The 24,593-nt window shown below is 38.3% G+C and overlaps 1 protein-coding gene across 1 annotated transcript in view; it reads right to left on the minus strand.

The window, feature by feature from the left end:
* LAMA2 (laminin subunit alpha 2) overlaps positions 1-24,593 on the minus strand; it is a 705,005-nt gene that overhangs the window by 310,141 nt on the left and 370,271 nt on the right. Inside the window, exons 15-17 of the mRNA XM_089333528.1 lie at positions 14,223-14,324; positions 12,713-12,924; positions 2,905-3,016 (exon numbers count right to left, since the gene is read on the minus strand). Coding sequence (XP_089189654.1) covers positions 2,905-3,016; positions 12,713-12,924; positions 14,223-14,324 — 426 coding nt within the window. The remainder of the gene's footprint in view (positions 1-2,904; positions 3,017-12,712; positions 12,925-14,222; positions 14,325-24,593) is intronic.

Below are 24,593 nucleotides of genomic sequence, written 5' to 3' on the forward strand. Positions count from 1 at the left end.
AGTATTCCTATTTTTCTCATCAAATATTAGGTAGCCAAACCCAGTGGACAGTTCTATGACTGCATTTTATCTGCCCTCATGTCATGGTTTGTACTAGCTGGTTCATTCTCCCTCAAATGCCTTCCCTCCATTTCCATGACTTCACACTTCTCAATTGTCCATTCTCTGTTATCTCTTCCTTTTCAATCCTGCTTCACATTGTTAAGCGTTCTGCACGGGTTGGACATGGTTATTTATAACTTTAAAAAAAGAGGATTTATTTATGAATTTGAAAGGCAGAGTTCAGAGAGAGAGAGAGAGAGAGAGAGAGAGAGAGGGAGGGAGGGAGGGAGGGAGGGAGGGAGGCGTGGGGGAGGGAGAGAGGGAGGAAGAGGAAGAGACAGAGAGCCAAGTCTTCCATTTTATAGTTCACTTCCCAAATGGCCCCAACAGCCAGAGCTGGTCTGAAGCCAGAAGCCAGGGGCTTCCTCTGGTCCCCCAGAAGGGTGTGGGGGTCCAAGGGTTTGGGTCAGCTTCCACTGCTTTCTTACGTGCATCAACAGAGATACTGGATCACAAGTGGAGCAACAGAGACTTGAACTGGCATCTATATGATATACCAGCACTACAAGTGGTAACTCTACCACTAGGCCACAGTGCTGGCCCCTATTTGTGACTTTTACAGTACATTCTTTCTTGGGTAATTTTGTTTGGCATTATATGATGCTTTCCAAACACTTATCTCTAGAGCAGAAAGATATGCTCATTCAAAGCTTGCATTGATATCGCCACTCCCCAGGATTCTCAATCCTAATATTTCTAAAGTGGACTGTTGAGTCCACCTGCTACTCAAATCTCCCTCACCTATTCTCCCAGATCTATAAATGACACTGCATCCAATCAATCAACTGTTCATGACAACAGTCCATGACTCATTCTTAACCATTTTCTTTCTCTCATCTCCCTCACCTCTAGCATGTATGTTCACCCCTTTAAGTGATAATTGTGCTTATGCTCTTCCCACTTACTGATCCATTCACTACACAGTGCTGTGATCCAATTTTTCATAGTATTTGATCTCTCTCCTTAAACAGATGGTTTAGTTCTTTAATGACAGGGATTATGCTGAATAGTGATAAGTTATATGAATACGTTTATAGAATTTATCAAACATATGCATAATTTATCAAAACAATTTTGAAGAAAGGAAGGAATGAAAGCTATCATCAGTTAAATACTTCTAATATTCAGACAATTTTATATTCTATGGGCATTTGGGTCTTGCATAAAAGATGATGAAAAGAACTGGGAATGAGTAACGTGGGAATTAAAGGAAGAATAAAATGAAAGTATTATTATCCCAACTGAAATAGGAATTTAAAAGTTCAATGAGAGCTGGCTGGTTTAAAATCAAAACTGGAAGGCTCATAAATAAAAGCCTATGTTTCATCAAATAAACATGGATTTTATGTGTAAAATCAGATTTGGGTTGACACAGCTAATTCATAAGCATGGTTGTTTTTCTCTCCTCAATACGAATTTTGGAAAAGTAAGTATGTAAATGGATAATATTTGCTTTTACTTCCAGATAGGTGAATGTGAGCCTAGTTAAAGAAAATGCGTTTGTCATGAATATGACTCTAAGCCCTGTGCCTCTTGTGGTAGCATGTATTATTTTAAAGTACAAGAGAACTGACAAAGCAGTGCCTATGGTGTTTCTATAAATGCTATAATGGGGTAGGGTTCTGAAGTGGAACATCATGGTATACTCAAATGATTCCTTAAAAGCTCTATTTTAAACTATTTAATCTCCTATTTGTCTGAAAGTTGTTCCCCTATCAAGAAAATAATGTTGACATTTTTGACCAGGTTTCAAATAAAATAAAATTTTGAACTATCTAAAGGAAAATACATATAAGCATAAAAATTATTACCAAAAATGACACATGATGGCAATAAGTAAAAAAGTAAGTCTAAAATATTAAGACAACAGGCCGGCGCCGCGGCTCACTAGGCTAATCCTCCGCCTAGCGGCGCCGGCACACCGGGTTCTAGTCCCGGTCGGGGCGCCGGATTCTGTCCCCGTTGCCCCTCTTCCAGGCCAGCTCTCTGCTGTGGCCAGGGAGTGCAGTGGAGGATGGCCCAGGTGCTTGGGCCCTGCACCCCATGGGAGACCAGGAAAAGCACCTGGCTCCTGGCTCCTGGCTCCTGCCATCGGATCAGCGCGGTGCGCCGGCCGCAGCGCGCTGGCCGCGGCGGCCATTGGAGGGTGAACCAACGGCAAAGGAAGACCTTTCTCTCTGTCTCTCTCTCTCTCACTGTACACTCTGCCTGTCAAAAAAATAAATAAATAAATAAAAATATTAAGACAACAAGTATTTCAAAGTTCAGCTGTTCAAAAAAATCAAAGATCTCTTGGGAATTTCCTACAGCAAGGTATTTCTTCTATGTTTCCTGTTCTTTGCATTCTGAAGTTTGTACACTTTAGCTGACTTGGACTTGACTGTATTCTTGGGAAAGTAGTAAAGAAAAATATGTCATCGGATTGAAAAATGGGAAAGAGCAAAACAAATTTAAAAATGTGCTAAATTTTAGATACCCACCCAAATGGAAATGAAGAGAAAATATTTTGGATTGTCATTCTGCTCTCATCTCGCAGGCAACCAATTTCCCAGGGAAATAACACATCTTCAGCTAAGGCAAAATATTGAAAAAAGAACCCTAACTTCATGATGACATTATGTGATCAGCACTCTATTTGAAAGCCATACTTTTGGAAGACATTCACACTTCCTCTTTAAGGAATACACTACTACCAGTTTATACAACTACTGATGGGAAAATAATAAACTCTTCCTAGAACAGTGTCTTGACAGCAACATTGGTGGAACTTAACATGCAGAAAAGATGTTTTGGCACACTTACTTCACACGAGGAGCCACTATACCCTGGTGGACACTGGCAGACTTCCACAGCTGCTGCGACATTTGCATCAGTAGGATAGGGAACGGCAGATTCAAGGTTAACAGAGCTCAGTCTGGAGAGGAGAGGAAAATGGACGGTAAATAAGGAAACACATTCTTAAGTGCTATACAGCTGGAGGCATGGCACAGCAACGGTGATAGAAATACAAGCAAATTATCTGTGTGGAGAAAGAAGGGTAATGACCACCCCTAACCGAAGCTCTGGTCATCCCCTGTATTAAAGTCTGCTCAGTTAACAGTGCTGAGAGACTCCTGTTATGGCTCAGCAGCTTAAGTCAGCGTCTGGGACACAGAGAACCCATACGAGCAAAGGTTCAAGTTCTGGCTGCTCCACTTCTGATCCAGAGCTCTGCTAATGTGCTGAAAGCACCAGAAGATGGCCCAAGGACTTGTGTTCTTGCCACACACATAGGAGACCTAGATGGAGTTCCAGGCTCATGGCTTCATCCTGACCCAGCTCCTTCCTTTGTGGCCATTTGGGGAGTGAATCAGTGGATGAAAACTCTCTCTCCATATCCCCCTCCCTGCTCTTTGTAATTATTTTTTCAAATATATAAACAAAATTTTTTAAAAAATGGGCTGAGAGTCAACACCACCATCATCATATGCTGCGAAGATATTAGAACATTCCTCGTTTGATTCTTAGCTATGTCATTTGGTTTTCTTTTTGAAACAGGTGGCAGATAGTTTAAAATCATATGGTTGAAATGATTCTTAAAACAGAAAATATTGTCATGATTGCTTTATCTTAACATTTGAACTAGAAAAGCAGGAGACACTGTCAATATTCATCTCAGGTTTTAAGTTGAAAGAGAAGATGGAAGAAATTTTGGTTTCCTTTTCTCCAAGATAAATCTCTATGTTGCCAGTAGCTTGTATCAGTAGGAACCATTTCTTTGTTTTTGACATAAATTTATTGTTCTCTTATTGTTCTTATCTATGGTCTTCATTTTATTGGCACTTCTATACAATCTGATGAGTGCAAAAGAGTAACTTACCTTCACTCACTATGTTAAAGAAAAGATGGTTTGGCCAAACTGAAAATTTGAAACTAATTTGTTATACAAATCATATATACATATACACATCATACATATATATGAATATATGGATATATATCTTAATATATATTCATAATTTAAATATTTGTTACTCTTATCTCATTAGGCCTCTTGTCCATTTTTAATAAAATAAAAATTATCAACTTAATTATTAATAAAAGTCTCAGGAGTCAAAGTTGAATTCATATCCTGTCTATAATATTTACCAGCCTTGTAACCCAGAAAAGAACAATTGATGCTCTTTAGTTCTCAATTTTCTCAGCTATAAAATGGAGTTAATATAGTAGTCCGCACATCATGAGCTATGATTAAATGATGACATGAAGCATTGAATACAAAGTTCTTGATATAAGATTTAACACAAAAATGATTATATAATCCTACATATTAAAATACATTCATTGACTGTTGATAGGACAAAAATGACATGAGTAGTATAAGACATACTATTTATATCCCCAAATAATTTTAATATATGAAAATAAATTTAACTAAACTGTAACAGCATAAAACTAAATGGCTACTATTGACATAATTATTTTTTTAATTTAATTTTTTTTTTGACAGGCAGAATTAGACAGTGAGAGAGAGACAGAGAGAGAAAGGTCTTCCTTCCGTTGGTTCTCTCCCCAAATGGCCGCCACAGCCGGCACTGCACTGATCTGAAGCCAGGAGCCAGGTGCCTCCTTCTGGTCTCCCACATGGGTACAGTGGCCCAAGCACTTGGGCCATCCTCCACTGCACTCCCAGGCCACAGCAGAGAGGTGGACTGGAAGAGGAGTAACCGGGACAGAACTGGTGCCCCGACCGGGACTAGAACCTGGGGTGCTGGTGCCACAGGCGGTGGATTAGTCTAGTGAGCCATGGCGCTGGCCTGACATAATTATTTTTAAATACGATTGTCAGACCGTCATAATACATTGTACTCTTCCTTTAACTAATTGACTTTTGCTAGGATATGCATTTTGAGTTTCTTTCCCAAGAGAAGGGAATTTATAGTTAATTAAGACCTAACCAGATTGGAGAATCTATGTAGTAATCAAGCCAGAGAACATAGCAAAGAGCGGTGTTTAAACATATGCTCAACAGTGACAGCATTTAACCAAGATGTAAATTTTCTAAAATCTTTATGGTTTTTACCCCATTTTATTAACCCTAAACACTGACTAGTAATTTGGATTATATATGAGCTCACATCTGATCAAGGAACAGGAAAAGGAAGTCGGTTAAAAATCTCAGGAAACAGGCAGTTGGATAGAATATTCCTACGTGCTGAGTGCTAGCTGATATTCTTGAAAGACAAGAGTACTATTTTTTGTTGCAGATAAATTCATGCATTGCTATTTCTTGGATGCCATCTTCTCTAGTGTCATAGCTTGGAGAAACTGATATAAGGGCTTGGAGTGTAGTTATTAAAAATTATTGCCTACAAGTGCTTAGGTTACATGTGTCACTTGAAAACCACTAAATGGCCAATTTTTTTAGTAACATTAAACATTTGAAGGTGTTGTGTCACAGGTATTTCTTTTCCCTTTTATTATTTGAGATGACACATAACATAAAATTAACCACTTTAAAGTATACAATTCTATATAACTTAGTACATTCATAATTTTGCATAACTACCACCTCTACCTAGATCTAAGACATCTTCATCAGCTCATGTGAAAACCTTGTACCCATTAAGCAGTAATTCTCTATTACTCTCTTCCTCTTCCTAAAGTCCCCATCAGATACCAATGTGCTTCTGTCACTATGGATTTACTGATTCTGGATATTTCTTATTAATGGAATCATGCCATGTGATTGGTTTCATTTAGCATCACATTTTTGAGGTCTATCTTCATCGTAGCATATTAATACTTCACTATTTTTCATTACTGAATAATATTCCACTGCATGCATATTATGTATTTTGTTTACCAGTTCACCTGTTGAAGGCTGTTTCCACATTTTGGTTTACATAAATAATGCTGCTATGAATGTTAACATATTTCTGAGTGCCTATATTAAAATATTTTAGTGTAAACTTAGAAGCAAGAAACTACTCAGCACCATAGGGTTTGGAAGAGAAACAAAGAATAGTGCTTATATTTGTTGACATGAGTTTATGCACTAGTCCTTGAGAGTAGTGCCTTTTTCCTTAACATTAAAAATTATTAGCATTTAATAATTTGTTTATAAGATACTGTAGGATAGTTCAATAAATGCTTATAATATGTTGATAAAATCAGAACAGCAAACATTTCACATTTTGTCATTAGCTTAGGTTTGGAAACTTTGAGCTTCTTTTTTGATTCATTCATAAAATATATAGTAGATTATTGTGAACTATAGTCACCTCACAGCAGCATCTTTATTTCATTTTTTTATATTCTCTATGGATTTACTTCAGTCATTATCCTAAGTAAAATAAGCAGACTCAGAAAGACGAATATCACATATTTTCTCAAATTTGGGAATAGTGATATTGTTTAATCAGCTATATATGCAGCATGAGTGTCTGAATACATGCTCAGTATGTTTTTGCCAGATGTAAAAAATACATGGGTAGACAGAAAGATGGATGGATAAACTTATGTAAGTCTATTCAACTAACTAAAAGCTTAAATAAATGAGCAAATAGTTGAATATAGTTGAAATTACAATGACTAACATATTCTATGGCAGACGACACAATAAGGCCTGTTAATAACATTTCAGATGAACAAACCCATGCAAGTAAAAGACAAATAAAGTGTTTGATTTGACACAGAAAATAAATGAGAAAGTGTTAGAATTAGGACTGGAGGCTAAAGGCAAGTGCTCACCTGAATGTATTGTGACATCTAACTTCCTGGAATTAATGGACTGTCACATAATAAACCTATCATTCTGATTATTTTCACTTCAAATTTGATGATTTCATGGTTGATATGCTAGTAGATTATCATACAACAGTTTGTTCTGATTTACTAAAAGCAAATTGCACTACTGTACATAAACAAACTCCCAGAATTTCCAATGTAAAATTGATATACAAAACTTAAAGATGGAGTAAGTTTCAAGATGAAAAAATGAGCAATTGACTAGGGAAGAATTGAAAAAAATAAAAACGATACAAAAATATTTTCAGTGACCTGCCAAATTTCATTTGTCTTTTGAACAACAGATGTTCTTCTGCTTAATTTGTGTAGCCATTTTGAGCTATGAGAAATTTCAACACTGAGACATCTTTCTCAGTAATATTCCACATTAGTATGCAGCTAGCAGTTCCAATGTTCATTAGGTTCTGCTATTTGTTAAATGGGATTTTAATGCATTTAACCATTTTAAGTGTTACTCATGAAAAAGCTACAGTTTACTTTTTTCTTTTAATATGGTCATTTTATTTTCTTGAAATGAGGCTGCATTCATTTAAATACATAATGTTTGCAGCATTAAAGTACTGAACTTTGGAGATGTGTGAACTATTAACAATCTGTTAACTAAGTTAAAGGCTTTAGCTCACTATATCTTATTATGACTTTAAAACACAGATAATATGATGAATGAAAACACATAATATTTAAGAAGTTATCAAAATACTGAAATTATCTCAAAATGGTAACCTGGTAATGCCTTAAAGACTGTTCTTAATATTTTGTTTCACTACATTTCCCACCAGAGTTTTATATATTATCCTACTCTGAAACAACCACCATGAAAGATTATGCTTTGGTATTAAGACTCTTAAATAATTGGTTTTATACTATCCACCTTTATTTTATATTGAAGACCTCTATTTTACTCCATTTAAGAAAATATTATTTTCAGCAAATAACCATAGATAAAGATTTTTATTACTGTTAAATGTTTGGTTGTGTTTTGTTTTTGTCAAAACATAAGATGATCATTCAGAACTTTCTCTAGACTCTGTCTTGTGGAAATTAAACATAGTATTGTTCAATTAGAGGAGGCTGATAATTTTTCTAAGTTTATTTACGTATTTCAAAGGCAAAGTGACAAAGAGGAGACAGAGATTTCTCATCTACTAGTTCACTCCTCCAATGTCCTCAACATCTAGCGCTAGGGCAGGCCGATGCCAGGAGGCCAGAATTTCAACCAGGTCTTCCATGTGGGTGGCAGGGACTCAATCACTTGAGCCATCACCTCCTGTATCCCAGGACTGCATTAGTAAGACACAGGATCAGAAGTGGTGTAGGCAGGACTTGAACCAGGGATCTGATGTAGGATGTGGGCATCCTAAGTGGCAGCTTAACCTATGGCACCACAATGCCTCCTCTGTTTTCTAATGTATCTATTCTTTTTTTTTTTTTTTTCATTTGAAAGGCAGAGCAACAGGGAGGTAGAGAGAGAGAGAGATATTGATTGATTGATTGATAGTTTTTACTGCATTCCTAAGTAGGCAAGATAATCATTCAGTAATGTCTAAGAAAGGCCACATGAAAGACAGAACAACATTTCCTCCATTTGCAATTCCACATCAAGTAAGGGAAGTAACTGATAGATTCTGATTTTGTTGCAGTCATTTATGAACAAAATATAGAAAAAGCCCCCATAAGAATTTGTCTTTTTCCCTAGTACTACCAGTATGTATACTTCTATCATGCCATAGTTATTATACCCTAACTGTATGTATCTGCCTTCCCTACTGGAGTATGCTTTCTTCGAATTCAATAATTTCTCTCTCCTTGTATCCTTGTCGGGTGGCCTAGAACTATCACACCATAATAGTTGGTGCTTACTGTCTTCTATCTTCTGTGCTAACAGGGGCTTGAAAGATATTTCACTTAAATATCACTATGCTTTTATGTATATTTACAGATTAAGAACATGATAAAGAAGTACATTCCCCAACATAACACAGTCGGCACGTGGTACAGCACACAATTCAAAGCCAATTTGGACTTCAAAACCATTGGTCTCCTTGATACCATATGTTGCCTCCCAACATATGATAAATAGAAAACCAGGTGTTTTATAGATGTTTGTAGATATCATTTGATCATTTCATCTTTAATTTTGAATGCAAAAGATTTTTTCCCACCATTTACAGAGGAGAAAACTGAGATTTAATGAGATATGTGTGGAAGGTGCTCATTAAATGTTCACAGTCTGACTGAATCCAATGTATACAGAATATCCTTGGGAGGTAGTCCAAGATAATTAAGAGGAAACACATGCAGAGTTCACCTGTTACTTGACTTCAAGAGTGTTGTATGAATCTTTTTTAAGCCCCTAGTGTCTTTATCAGTACAGTTTCTTCAAATGTAGTTACCTGGATCATTACATTCAAAAGGCAGAAGCACACTATCTACCTATTTTCATAATCATCAAACAGTCCTTTGTTTGCAAGGATTTTTACCCTACTTACTATAAAAATTCTATATAAGCTTTTAAAATATTTTCAAAAAATCCCAAATTTCCTCTCAGTGACATGTGAAAATATCTTGGCTGGGAAGGAGTCTGTATTTATTTTCAGGCAATAAAGACATAGGAGGCTTATCATGAGAAATTTATAATGGGCTTGGTTTCACTGTGATAACACCTCCCAAATCTCAGTGGCAACTCAAGCCTGTAGGGGATTTTACACAAGTAAACCTTTGTTCAGCAACTAGAAGATCAAAACCATCAGTGCAGCTGACCTCCACGTGCTGTCAGTATTCCAGGTTGTTTTGATCTTCTGGTTGCTGAATAAACTCCAGAGACTCTCGCGGTGGCAATTCGATGTTTTTCCTCAGGAAGAAAAACACACCTTATGCTCAGATTTCATTGGCTCAGCCAAGCCATATGACCGCATCTATCCTCAAGGCTTAGAGAAATGCAGTATCCTAAAGGATGAGACTGAAAATTTGGTAAACTTTACCTGTGTCTACTGCAGGGTGAAAGGAAGGAAAGGAGGCAGAATTCCACATTTAATAGATGCTCAAGATTATGGATGCTGGAGGTCAAAATCAAGGATGCTGCTAAACTCAAGATTTGGAGAACTTCATACAGAAAAATCACAGATTATGTTGATTTCTGTTACATTCTTAAAAGAAAAATGAAAAGTTTTCTATTTTCTCATCTTACTTGTGAGAATAGTAAGGAGCAAATCAATTTTATTTAATGAGTCTCCCAGCTTTCTGGAAAAGAATGGCAATGAGACCAATCATAATCGTGGAAATGTTCATGTGTGCCTTATTCAAGATGTTTCCACGTTTTAACGTACTTGAAGATGATGTTATCCTTTAGAATTAGACAGGTCCAATTAACACCTCATTCCATTCTTACAGTGACCTTTGGAAGTTGACAGAGCAACTGTCTTCCTTATTTTACAGAAGTGACTGAAGTCTGCCGAGGTCAAAGCCATACTTACATTACCAACTATCAAATGGCTAAATTGCAAACAGAAGTCAAAATCCATGACCTGCAGCTCAGATCTCCTTCAACTCTTCGATTCCATCTAACTGTATAACTGAATAATCCAAGCCCATCAACTCAGGCAACTACCACCAAAGTAAATCCTCCCCAAATAAGCTTTAAACCTGAACTTCTGTTGAGATAGTTTCAATTTGCTTGTGCTTCCACACAAACATACCAAGTCAGAAGCCTACTGTGCAGCACAAGTTGAAATCAATTAGAGTGATGTTTTACAATATGACTCCATCTAGTCACAATCTAGATCAGAGATAAGTAAAATATCACAAGCTTGCTGACTCAGAATTCATTCTTGCAGTTCACCTGTAGAGAAAGGGTTTCAGATCTGACATTGGTTTTTACTTCTTGAATCACAGCCCTGCAGGTGATCTATGTGGCAGAGTGAAGCTCTATGCCAGCTCACTTAGCCCCATTCCCTGGGTGCATCACTTAGGTGTGGGGAAATCTCAGAAGACTTCAAAGTAAATCAGTGATTTTAAGAAGGGTAGACACTGAAATTGTCTGACATAAATCAGGGGGGAATATCTTTGGATTAACCAGGCTGAGAAGCATTGCTGACAAAAATAAACAAGCCCCTGGCCACTTTCTGTCAGTTTGGTTGTCATTCATTTTGAAAGCTGGAGGATTCATCTCTTTGTACTGTTTAAACATCTTGACAATCCCTATTTACAAAATGGGAAAAACATAATTAATTCATAAATGCTGCTCTCATCTTCATGGCATGCTAACCCAGCTCCTAGCAGAACCGCCGATGTGCAGAATTGCCTATGCAAAAGAGGAGCACTGTTTGGCAGTGGTTCTGTTTACAAATCTGCAGTTCTTCCCTTTGGGAAATGGTAATGATGATTATACTTCGTTGAAGTACTACAAGTGAAAGAGAAACTAGGTAGCAAAAGTCAATGATGGGTGTGGGTAATATCAGCAATAAAAATTGCAATATTGGAGACACTGCTTTGATTAACACTATGCCAAGTTGTTAGTTTGGGGTCACATTTGATCATCTAATTTAGTTGCATGTAGAAAAAAAATTCCATTATATCTTGTATATTAGGGTAGAAAAGGAGAAGGGGAAAGAGCTCATCTAGACATAGTTCAAGTTAAAATTCTGTCAAGACAGGGTCAGGTGCTTGATGCGGTAGTCAAGACACTGTTCTTGGGATACCTGCATCCCTGTTGGAGTGCTTGCTTTGAGTCCCAGCTACTTCACTTGTGATCAAGGTTTCTGCTCATGTGTACCTTGGGAGGCAGTCAATTGTGGCTCAAGTACCTGAGTCCCTGCCTCCAAGTGGGAGACCTGGACTGAGTTTCAGGCTCCTGGTTTCTGTCTAGCCCAGCCTCAACTGTTGTGGGCATTAGGTGTGAATTAGAGAGAAGGAAGATCTTTCTTTTTCTGTCTCTTTTAATTAAATAAATAAATAAAATTTTAAAAATTTTGTTAGACAAAAATATCATTGTTTTAAAAATGCAATTTATAGCAGCCCACAGTCAGTCAAATATGGGCACTATCTCATTGAAATCAGGGAGTTCTCTCTTTGAAGAAAATAATGGAGAACAAGAGGGAGCTACCCTGTGAAAGTGTCTGGGCAATGGTCACTTTGTGTGATCTTTACATATCATTTTCACAAAGACCCTGAAAACTAGTCATCATCCTTATTATCTCCACTTGTAGTTGAAGAAATCAAGGCACTCAAAGACCAATCACTGACCAAAGTTCACACATCTAACAAGCAACAGAGCTTATTGAATTCCTGCTCAGTTTGGCTCTAAAGCTTCCACTTTCCCTTCTATGTCATGTGGCCATTATAGTCATTCAATGTTTTATGGAGATGTGATTATTTTAATGCAAAGGCTTACATTTCTTATTGCACATTATATACTGTTAGGTCAAATACTAGTTAATGATTTAACGGAAGAAAATACTTTATAAACAAATTTTTGTATTTGGGTCTCTTCAAAGCACATCTCATTTGATCCCCACAATCTAAGCCATTGTAAAGGAGACTTTAATTTCTCAGATGGTATTTTTCATCTAGAAAGCATTCTTTTTCCCAAGTTCTGGCAGAACAGCTAAGATGACATTAAAAATATTAAGGGCCAAGAGGAATTTATTCTAGACATTTAACATATTGAAGACTTAATGGTTGTACATTTCAGAACCAGGGCTTACTCTCAGCTGCTACTTGAAGACAAGAAACCCTCAAGATCTATCAAATCTCTATTCAGGCACAAGAACGTTTGCTCCAAGGTCAACGTGTGAGTGCGGTGAGATGCAGTTCTGGTTTTTACCTGAAGATGGCATCCATCACAAAGCTGTATGTGATCTGTATGAGGATTCTCTCTACATTGGCCAGCACTGTCATAAATTCTCTCCTACTGACTGGAAAATGTGTGCCATGTCTGCCAAACGATTCTTCTTTAAGCAACAATGTATGAACGTGCTCTTCAGATGGTTGCAGATAGACTTCCTCTTGAGCTGTGCTGATTCTCAAGTCATTTCCCTAGAAGGAGGAAACAGTAAAATTGAGAAGAGCATACAATGGGGTCCAAAGTATCTGAGTAGGACTAGAGTAGGACTTTAGTTCCAGGTTAGAGTTCTCTGTCATTTAGCGTTTTTGGTACCCCTGGAGGGAAGGCAATGTAATATAAGTGTTAGCCTTAGCCAGACACAATAAAAGTATAAGCTTCTTGGTTTTGCATGGCCTTGCTTTCTTGCTAATTTAACTACTGAATACCTGGCAACTTGTAAGCATATATATCACAAGCATCTTGAGGTTTTATGTAAGACACATTATATATTTGAAATATATTATTTTCTGGTGGATATGGGCTACATAGGGCAATAGAAATAATTTAGTTATTATTTGAAAAGATTTTATATATGGGGAGAAACAAACAAGAGAAAGGCCTGCATTCTAACATTCATAAAAGGCTCATTGGCATAACAAGTATATGGATTGACCTCAAACATTTAAATCATCCTTACTGAAATTCATTCCTAAGAATGGTATGTCAATTCTCCACATTTCACACTTGGAGATTCCCTTTTATCTTAAAAAAAAAAATCCCAAGATATAATCATGGTGTGTGTGTGTGTGTGTGTGTGTCCATATACCTCATTATCCAATTCTGGAAAATATTCATTTTGAGAAAGGTACTTTGGAACTTTGTCATTGATTTACATCAATTAAGGGTTCAAGACAAAGAACAACATAACCTGGTGTACAAATGGCACCTATTCATTTGGATTGATAACATGAATGTAAGTGTGTGTTATAAGTACAAGTTTTCCACATGGTGAAATTGTCTGTGGTCCATCAAATGTTGAAAAGAATTTCCCCTATACCTTTTTTGCCTAAATTAGGATTTTGAGGTCAAAATTCAACTAAGTAAGTAAGTTTGCTTTTTCATTTATATCTGCCTAATATTAACAAGGAAGCAGAATATAAAATCTGTTTGAAAGCAAGGGAAGGTGGAAAAAATACAACTATGCAAATCAGCATTCATCCTTAACACTTCCATCACATGCATACTGTTGGAAACACGGCCCTTAAGTCTCAAATTTCAATTTCAACTCTTGGTGCAAAGGTCACCTTTATCATTAAGACCCAGGAGACATTCTGCATTTTCTAAATATGTCTTACAGTAAAATGTAGGAGTGGAATAAAAGAATCCCAAGGTACATTTATCCTTAATAGATAATTTAACATCAAACTAACCCATGTGAAAAACAGCACCTGTAACTCAGATGACAAAGATGTGATAATGTTCTACACGGAAGACAGTGGAAGGACTCTACCTCTAAGATGATCATGAGCTGGAGAATGCGTTCTATATCTTCTTCTTCTTCCTCGAGGTCGTAGGATATGGTAAATGTCAGCTGTCCTCCTGCAGCTGGGAGCTACGAGAGAGGAGATGGGTAATTATTACAAGACAGGAGGTAGACTACTAAATCATATTGCACTTTTTATTTTAAAATCATTTTATTGCTCTAGAGGGCAGGATTTGGAAGATGCAGAAGGCACTGGTGTACAGAGTAGGGATGATAGACATTTCTTTAGGACCAACCTTTCTATAAACTTTCTCCAACAATCACAAGCTGACATAAATATAATTGCAAGTACTATTTCCCTCTGTATTGCAGGCTTGCTGAAATAGAGTAAGTTCCACAAAACCAAACACGGCCCCTCCTGTCATCTCCTCAGTCTATAGTTTGAGCTTTACAATTCCCAAACAGAGAAGGATTTTTGTCAAAATTGGGAGATTTCCACTTATCCCTGAAGGTCATTCACTTTCTGTGAGTCTGACTGCTTTCAACAAAGACATTCCTCCAACTGACAGGCACTGGAGACCACAAGCCAAGTTGGGAAATGTTGTTGGTCAAAGGATAACAACAGGTTAGCAGCAAATTTTAAATTGTATTAAAATTCAATCAAAACTGCCAGAGAAGGTAAACTTTTCCCTAGGTAATCAAATCAGCTTAGTTTGAATGAATGCTTTATCCTCTTTTCATTAAGCAAACTTCTTTCCTCCTAACACGCATGCCAAGCCCCATCTAATGTATGCTTGAGGTTTACATTCTCTGACACGGCCAGTAACCTTGCAGAAATTAAAAAAGATAAAAAGGGAAAGCAAGATCATGTCTAGGGCAGGAATCAAAATCAGAGCTGTGAGTGACAGATCCAATGCAAATGCTGCAATCCTTTTCTCAAAATTTCCACCGTAGCATTTTAAATAAAGACATTCACAAGGCAAAGCTGGTGATCTGTATGCTGTTGTCTGCTCCATGCTGACACACAGAGACCTAGCTCGGCAGCCGTCGGCTCTCTGTGGCCTTTCACGGGCAGACCCTGACCAGAAAGCAATGCTGATGCACTGGAGAAAGGAGGAAGAGCTCTGATTGCTCTCAGTTGTTCCAGGGGGAACAGCACGAAGCTCGCCATGGCTGCTTGACCACATTTTTAAATTGCATCACCCCAGTGTCTTCTAAGAGCTTATTACATGGTGTTCTATGAGAAACTAAAATCCAGAAAACTTTTATCCCCTTGCTTCACTGAGAAATGTCCCTACTGTTATGTCTCTTCCTACGTAAGATAATAAATATCTGCCCAGAGTATAGCACTTGGCATTATTGTGAGTAATGAGGGGTGAACCTATGGAAAAGGTTTTGGGTTTTATTAAGACATAACATACTGGTTCAAATCAGCAAGACATTTTCCCTACAACAGGAGTTAGAATGGCAGCAGAGGAATGTTTTACAGATTTTAAAGAGAACTGAATCCTATAGAGCTTTATAAATAAAAATATCGGGTTGGAGGTAGAGATTACATTTGGGAAGAGCATTGACACATACAACTATAATGTTCCACAATTTTGGAATTTCCACGTATTTTTAATTATTAAAAATGTGCATTATGTTATACTATTTTTCATATTTTTCTTAAAAAAAGATAATATCCAGTTAAAAAATTCCTACATATTCCAAAGTGAGAAGTTTTGAAAAAGCACCTTTCCATTTTTGCTAATAAGGAGACAAAGTGTGGGCAACCTGAACTTTCAAGGTTTAAGACTATAGCGAAAAATGTTCACTTATAGTATTTAATATAGTTACTGTGCTTATTTATAATAAAAATAACATAATAATGCATAGCACTTGGAGAAATGAGAAAAGGAAGAAATAAATACATAGAAAAGGGGAGTGGCCTGATGTATATTTGGAATATAAATATGAACTAAGGAGAATTAATGCATTCAATTCTGCCGAGCACTAAAAAAAAAAAAAAAAAAAAAAAAAAAAAACCCTGTATTTTCATTCATACAGTGGCATTTCAAAATGTTCATGTAAAACAATTAAAATATTTATTTTGGTGTAAAAAATTTTAGGAATCTATGTATATGAGGTGATCTTCAAAAATCTCATTCAAAATACGTATTTTGAAAAACCTATGCATGAACTTCAAATGTTTTCTACATCTAAACAAAGGTTTCAAATTCTGCTTCCCACAAAGTTTTTGAGTTATCCCCAGATTTTATGGACCATTGTTTTCCAAACTCTTTCATGAATGTTTGATACCTATATTTTGGCACTATCAAAACATGTCTTGAATCACCTCCAAAGTTTATAGGCAAATCCATTTTACTTTTCAGTTGTATGAAAAACTGAGCACTTTAACATATGCATGATACTGCTACTAGATGTTTTATCTGAAAGCACAAATATTCACTTGTACAATATCAGAATTACAATTAGAACTGTGATCTCATCTAGACAATTACTTAGTAGAGAACACATATAAGCAACTTTTTAGAAAAGATTGCTTATATTACCCAACAAATCACAGGTTGCACTCATTTACTGTTGTATTCTTTTGTTCCTATTTTTTCTTCAACTCTATTGTTTCTTTAAAAGTTATAAAATTAAGCATTTCCTGATGTTTCCAGTTAATGTGTCTTTTTTTCTTAAGATTTATTTATCTGAAAGGCAGAGTTACAGATAGGCAGAGGCAGAGAGAGAGAACAAAAAGATCTTCTATTCCCTGGCTCACTCCCCAGATGGCCATAACGGCCATAGCTGTGCCGATCCGACCCCAGGAGCTTCTTCCAGGTCTCCCACAAGAATCCAGAGGCCCAAGGACTCAGGCCATCTTCTACTACTTTCCCAGCCCACAGCAGAGAGCTGGATCAGAAGTGGAGCAGCCAGGACTCAAACTGGCACCCCTGTGGGATATTGGCAGTGCAGGTGGTGCCTTTACCCTCTATGCCACAGTGACAGCCCGATTCAGCTAATGTGTCTTTCTCAAAGACTACACATCAACATATGAGAGATTTTGTAATGAATCAGTTGTAAGAGCTTCTTCTCTAGAGACATTATTTTTGGAGGAAAATTTTTGAGAACACTCGGAGCCTAAGTGGCCCTCTCTCATGCCTGTGGATCAAGAACTCCCTGCCTCCTGGTTACTCCTGCCTGTTGCAGATGCTGCCTTGGCTGGGCTCCTCCATGCCCTTGCCTCCACACTCTCCATGACCTCCTCGTGGTCCTGATCCTTATTCTTCATCAAATCAAATGTGCACAGGGCTGTCAGTCACCAGCGGACTGTATTGTCTCCTCCAGCTTGTATCTGTGCTATTTATTCATCTCCCCCTTGTATTGGTTTTTAGTTGCTGTAACAACACACTTGAAGCAGGTTGCTCATGAAGAAAATGATGTTTTAATTAGCTCAAAGTTTTGGATGCCTGATGCCCACATAGCATGGACAAGGCTCTTTTGGGAGCTCCCCTTTGACTGCTTCACCATGGCCAAGTGCAGGGGTGGGAATGTGTATGGGAGAAAGTGGCCACATAAATATTTTTGTTTAAAGATTTATTCATTTGAAAGTCAGAGTTACACAGAGAGAGAGAGGAGAGGTAGATAGAGAGGTCTTCCATCTGCTGGTTCACTCCCCATATGGCCATAATGGCCAGAGTTGCATCAATCTGAAGCCAGGAGTCAGGAGCTTCTTGCTGGTCTTCCACATGGGTGCAGGGGCCCAACACCTTGAGTCATCTTCTACTGCTTTCCCAGGCCATAGCAGAGAGCCAGATCAGAAGTGAAGCTGCTGGGACTCGAACCAGTGCCCATATGGGATGCTGGCACTGCAGGTGGTGGTTTTATGCCACAGAGCTGGCCCCATGAACTGAATCCCTTTAAACTATACTTCCAGTTGATCTAAGAACCTTCCTCCAGGCCCACCTCTAAATACCACAGTCAGATTAAGTTTCAACCTTCCTAATACCTCACTACTGGGATTAATCATCATTATTTAAAGCCCAGGGGACTCTGAAACCATATCCATACCCTACCATCCATGAAACTGAGATACAGGATAGTACAAGTCTTATTCCTATCAATGCATCCATTGTCTAACACTAGAACATCGTTAAAAATGTTTGCATGTTTATACATTTTATAGAGCAACCACTAACGTCCCTTTTGTTGCTTGTAACAACCACTAATGACCCTCTCTTTCAGTTTTCTTTTTCTTTTTCTTTTTTTTGACAGGCAGAGTGGACAGTGAGAGAGAGAGACAGAGAGAAAGGTCTTCCTTTGCAGTTGGTTCACCCTCCAATGGCCACCACGGCAGGCACGCTGCGGCCGGTGCACCACGCTGATCCGATGGCAGGAGCCAGGTACTTCTCCTGGTCTCCCATGGGGTGCAGGGCCCAAGCACTTGGGCCATCCTCCACTGCACTCCCTGGCCACAGCAGAGAGCTGGCCTGGAAGAGGGGCAACCGGGACAGAATCCGGTGCCCCGACCGGGACTAGAACCCGGTGTGCCGGCGCCGCAAGGCGGAGGATTAGCCTAGTGAGCCGCGGCGCCGGCCTATTCTTAATATTTATGTGAAATGTGATAGTTCTTAAGATTCCTGACTCCCTCGTCTTCATCACACTGAAGTTGCCTGTTCTGGCCACGCCTCTCTCTTACTTGTAGCTACATTTATGTTTTCACATCGTACATTCAGTGAGCGCATGTCTTTAAGACATTGAATCCTCCTTTGGTTTTTATTCTCAATAGATTCCCCTTTCACAGTTTAAAGTACATGTGTATCTCATTCCTCAATCTACATCTTTTAGCATATGCTGTGTTCCTGTACTGAGTTCCTTGGGCCACCATAGCAAAGTACCAGGGACGGAACAGTTTAAACTAGAGAAGTGCATCTTCTCACAGGGCTGGAAGCTAAAAGACTGAGGCCAGGTGGCAGGAGAGTTGTTTCCCGCCGAGGGCTTCTCCTCTTGGCTCGAAGATGGCCATCGTCTCTCCATGTAGGCCTCCATTTGTGTGTGTCTGTGTCCTAATTTTCTCTGCTTGTAAAGATACCAGTCTGATCAGAGCCCACACACTAATGACTTTGGCTTGTCTTAGTTACTACTTTAAAGAACCTCTCTCTGGGGAGAGGGCATTTAGCCTCATGGTTAACATGCTCATGTCCCACGTTAGAGTATCTGGGTTTGAGTCCTGACTCTAGCATCCTTCCACTGTAGAGCCTGGGAGGCAGCAACAGTGGCTCAGTAACTGGGCTCTGCCACCACATGGGAGACCTGGATTGATTTCCCAGCTCTCAGCTTCAGCCCATCCCAGTCTTGGATGCTGTGGTGTTTGGGGAGTGAACAACTGGGTCAGAATGTTGTCTCTCTATAATCTCTTCTCTTTCCCTCTCCCTCTCAAATTAAAAATATAAGATATTGTTTTTTTTTATTGGACAAAAAGTATACATATTTCTCACATAACATGTTCTTAAGTAAGTTCTATATTTTTTAAATTAATTTTCAATATTTTAAGGTAAACAAATTTCAAGTAATTCATATATACAGATTTAGGAACACAGCGATACTTTCCACCCTACCCTCCCTCCCTCCCGCCCACGCTCTCACCTTTCAAAATGGATGCCACTGGAAACCATTGTACTTACCGAAAAAAGCCAGTCCCATAAAGACACATACCATCTGCTTTCCCTGATCTGTGGTAACTCATAGAGTACCAAAAAGTGTGATGTATAGGAGTGAAATTGACATTTGAGATTCAAAGACTGTTTACAGCCCCTGTCTCTACTGTTGAGGAGCAGTGTTTTTTCCTTATTATTTATTGAACTCTTTACTTAGTGTAGGGTTAATCTTATGAGTATGAAGCAAATTGAAAATAGATCATGCAAAAATTAAGAGAAAAGAAGAGAGGAAGGAGGGGGAAGATTCTCTTACTACATTCACATTCCAAGGTAGGAGCATTAGGATTTTAATATGTGTTTGGAGGAACACAACTGAACCCACAACAATCTTTATCTATAGTTAATAATATTGGTAATAATAATAATAATAATATTGGTAGCTTACATGTGCTGCGTATAACTTTAATTTTCCATAATTTTGAATTTTGTGGATTAATTGATTTTTATCTCTGAAAGTTCGGAATTGATTCATTTTAGGATCAACCCTGATTTCTGCACTTTTACAGATCACGGTCTATGCAACAAGTAGAAAATCTCATATTCTCCAGTTATTCAGGACTAAACTGCCACCATTCTATTGGATAGCAAAATATGGCTTTTCACATGCAGAAGTAAGTACAATTTCAAGTTTACTTCAAGGCAGTTCTTCTATTCAGTGCATGTATTAGACTCCATCTACCAGAGATGAAATTTGTACCCCTTTCCCTTATTCTTACAAAGAGTAAGTGAACTTACTGAGAATAGTTCATTCCATAAGAGTCCCCAAAGACCCACACTTTTACCTCTTTTGCTGTATCTGTTGAAGGGAATGCTCTTTAGGGAAAATCAGTCATCAAATTGAGAAGGCATTGCAAGGAAAAGGAGTCGTCTCCAACCATTCTTGGAGATAATTCATGGTTAAGCCCAACACTCAATATCCCCATCAATAAAATCAAGTAGCTGTTTCCTGTGAGCTCCTGTTTTCATTCTCCCTTTGGGGTAAAGAAACCACCTGTTTGCAAGTTATGTCACAGTTATTATGCAATATATATCCTAAAGTCAAAATAATAACATAGTGTGCATGGCACAAATTGCATTACAGATTTAATGAAGCAGGAAAGTTTTCCAGCATGAGTGGAAAGAAAAAAGGTAAGGAATTAAGCTTTGCAAAAACCATTTAGTACTGTTCTACTTTTGTTCTCTTTCTTGAATCTCAAAACCTACCTGTATGAATTGAGGCATAAAGGAAGGTCTAACCATTGTATCCAGGGAGGAAGTTCTTTGTATAACACAAGCCTGGAATACTTAGTTCTCTGATGTTGGATTATCATCACTGTTATTTCACTAAATGGAGTATAAAACCTAATATTTGCTTGTGCTTACCAGAGCAAATATTTCAGGAAGGATATACTAAAATCAAATGAGGAAAAGACTTTATAATACTGAGCAGGATAAATTAACCATAGCTGCCAAATTCCCTTTAGTATCACAAGCAGGGCAAGCGACTTATCATTGCAGATTCTAAAGCCTTAGAACCTTACACTCATGAAAAGTTATCCCTCCCACAAAAGTGTCTATTAATGCATCTGTTCATGGTATTCTTCACTAAGACAGAAGCAGTATTCCACTTTAGGGTTGTGTTATGTCCTTATGTACATTTATAACATTGAGATAACAGCATGATTCTCTTCTTCCAAAGCTTGACATCAGAATAGAACAAAAGCAAGAGGATGCAGAATTAGAGAACAGATGAGTTTACAGGGGAGGTCTTAAAGTCACATCACCTTAAGTGCATAGAAAATGAACCAGGTGTTGCTGGTGTCAATGTATCATAGAAATGTTGGCTTACAAGGCAAGAAATTGAGCACGGTAGCCCCGGCGTTAGAAAGAAGAAAACTTTGAGGAAACAGCCTGCCTGTACGCAGTTATTCCTCTCTTCCTCCTTTTCTTAGTTTCTGCCTGTTTTTCTTCCTTTTACCCAATGTCTGTCTGTCTCTCCCTTCCTCCATCTTCCTCCCCACTTCTTCCCAACACACATACTCCTCTCCTCCTCCTTTTGTTGAAGACCGTTTTAGTAGTGGTTACTTTTATAACAACAGTATCCGTTCCACATATGCAATAATTAAAACTGTTTTAAAATTAAACTGGTTGAGAAAAATTAAAACTGGTTTAAGAAAGATCTGATTTGGGGACTCTTCCTTTTAGACTTGATTTCTATAGTCAGTCCAGCTTGATAATTTTGCATTCCGCTGTATTTGGTGTCATCTGCATTTCTTCAGCATACAAACTAGAGATGAAAATTATGAATGTGACAGGGCCAAGGGCACTGCTGGAAATGCCCTCTCAGTGTAACTAATATTGGTGACTAACCAGGCTCTTCCAACAGTGCACACACCTATTTCATCATATGTATTCTTCCCGCTTTGCACTGCAACTCTCCCACAAACAACCTCCTAGTCAATGTTATAATGCAATGCTTCTTGTTGATAATACCAAGAGATATTCATTGTAGTGTTTTGATCGGCAGATGGGAAGAAAGTAATTGTGAGAGACATTTCTAGAGGAATTGAGAGTCCAATATGAGCTCCCCATACAAATGTTTGTTTCTTCACTGGAATCACACCAACCTATTTTTAGCATATGTTTTCTTCTTTCTGTGTAACAAAGAAAGGCCAAACTGCGCTTCCCATTTACTCAGTTATAATATAAATCAAGTGGAATTTTATGGATTGGATCACATAAGAATACTTTGGCTGTAACTGAACACCAGAAAATCAGTGTTCTCATATAACAAGAAGTCCATATGAAAAGTGGTCTCATCTAAAAGGAAGCCTAATCAAATTTTGTAGACAGCCCAAACTTATAATACACAGATTATTTATGTAACTATTTCACAGACTGCTCATAAATAGGTCTATTTGAAAACTAATGAAAATATAAACTCCCCATGAATACATTTGCTAAATATCATATGGAAGATGATGAAGCACTGAGAAAGAAATCTCCTACACACAATAAATTAGTCCTTAATGTTTCCTTTCAGCTTTCTGATTTAGAGACCTACTTGCTACTTTGCGACACTGATCAAATCTTGAGTTGAAATAGTACAGTCTCAACAGATGTGATTAAAGGGTAGGAGCCAAGTGTTCTGAACTGCTTTGTGTTATCAGGCCCAGGCTCCAAAACAGGGTGTCTGCAACAGCTGTTTGTTTTCCATTTGCTGGTGTTTGGATGGAACATTCCATTAGTACTCTTGCTATGGGCTGGGTTAATTTACGTGTAAATATTCAGTATAAGAATACATGTAATACATAATTAAACACTGAAATAATCAAATAAACCATAATTTATTACACAGATAATTGTTTCTTACTGACTAGGGCTTGAAATTTTTTCACGGTCTCTGCCAAGAAAATGGAAAACTGCATGCTCATGATACAAAACTGATGCTGATTAAAATAACAAGACGCATTTTAATCCAAGTTCCATTAAGTTAAGGAGAAAGATTTAGGGTTGTTATATAAATGACAAGTGGGTAAAAATGAAATTATAACTTCCGTGAAAAGTTTATGGGCATGTGTCGCTCCCCGTCTTCGTGGAGGAACGACACAGGACCCTGCGCTGTTCTTTCGTCTGCTCGGCCCTCCCCGGGTTTGCTGCTGGTTCTTCCCGGGTTGGCTACCGTGCTTCCCCCTGCCACATTCCCCACTTCCGCGGGGGAGCGGCACACCGCAGGCCGGCTCTCTCAGGGGCTGCACAGGTGTTCCTTCAGATGTTCCCCTTAGATGTTCCTGGTGCATGCTGTCTCTCTCCTCCTTTATAGTCCTCCTCCGCCAATTCCAACTCAGCTGCCCACACGCCGAGTATGCTGCTGTCCTCCAATCAGGAGCAGGATCAGCTCCTGGAGGTCATCACTCAAGTTGGCAAGAGGCAGCTGCGTAGAAGCTGTTTTCTTCTCTCCCAGCGCCATATTGTGGGAGAGCAGATGCATAGAATAAGTCTTAATTCCAGTAACTTAGTCTAGTCCGGGTTGCTCCCCACAGGCATGCATAAAAAAGTGGTACTGGCACTATTGTTTTTCTTTTCTGCATGAGATATTTAGTTAATCTTTCTCTCAGTGCTTAAGGGTTTTGTCTTGCAGGGATATTCATTTTTTTTGGATGGTATATGGCCATTGTACAGCCTTTTCCACCCTCTACTGTCAAGGGAGTGCAGAGTGTAGAAACAGGAGTTCTTGTCTTGCCTGTAGGCACTCCTCACAGTGTTACACCTTCAGCAGCCTTGAACACAGCCTGAAGTCCCGGATATTTAAAAGGGTTCAATGAATTAATTAGAGTTTACATTGCTCAGATTGAGGCTATTTCCAAATAGCAGTCAACGTATTTCCCAGAAAAGCAGAAACTAGAACACCAACTTTGCAATACTATTTTGATTTGATGCTAAATGTTATTGATCCACCACTATTCCCTCTGTCTCTTCCCTCACTTATAAACTCTGTGGGTGATTCTTTATTACAGCAGCAGAAGCTGGCTGTGAATTTTAGGAGTTACAAATCCCAAGGGTGCAATGGATACTAAGTTATACTCCACTGGAGAATCGACAGGTTAATAAAATACAGTCATGTGTCTACTCCCAGAATAATCTTGTAAAGAGTTGTGCTACTTAGCTGATATGTCTATTAATATAGAAGTCATATACAAATCACACAGAA

The sequence above is a fragment of the Oryctolagus cuniculus genome, chromosome 5 (genome assembly GCF_051225735.1).
Source record: "Oryctolagus cuniculus isolate XC-2025 breed Fujian yellow rabbit chromosome 5, ASM5122573v1, whole genome shotgun sequence".
NCBI classification, from domain to species: domain Eukaryota; kingdom Metazoa; phylum Chordata; class Mammalia; order Lagomorpha; family Leporidae; genus Oryctolagus; species Oryctolagus cuniculus.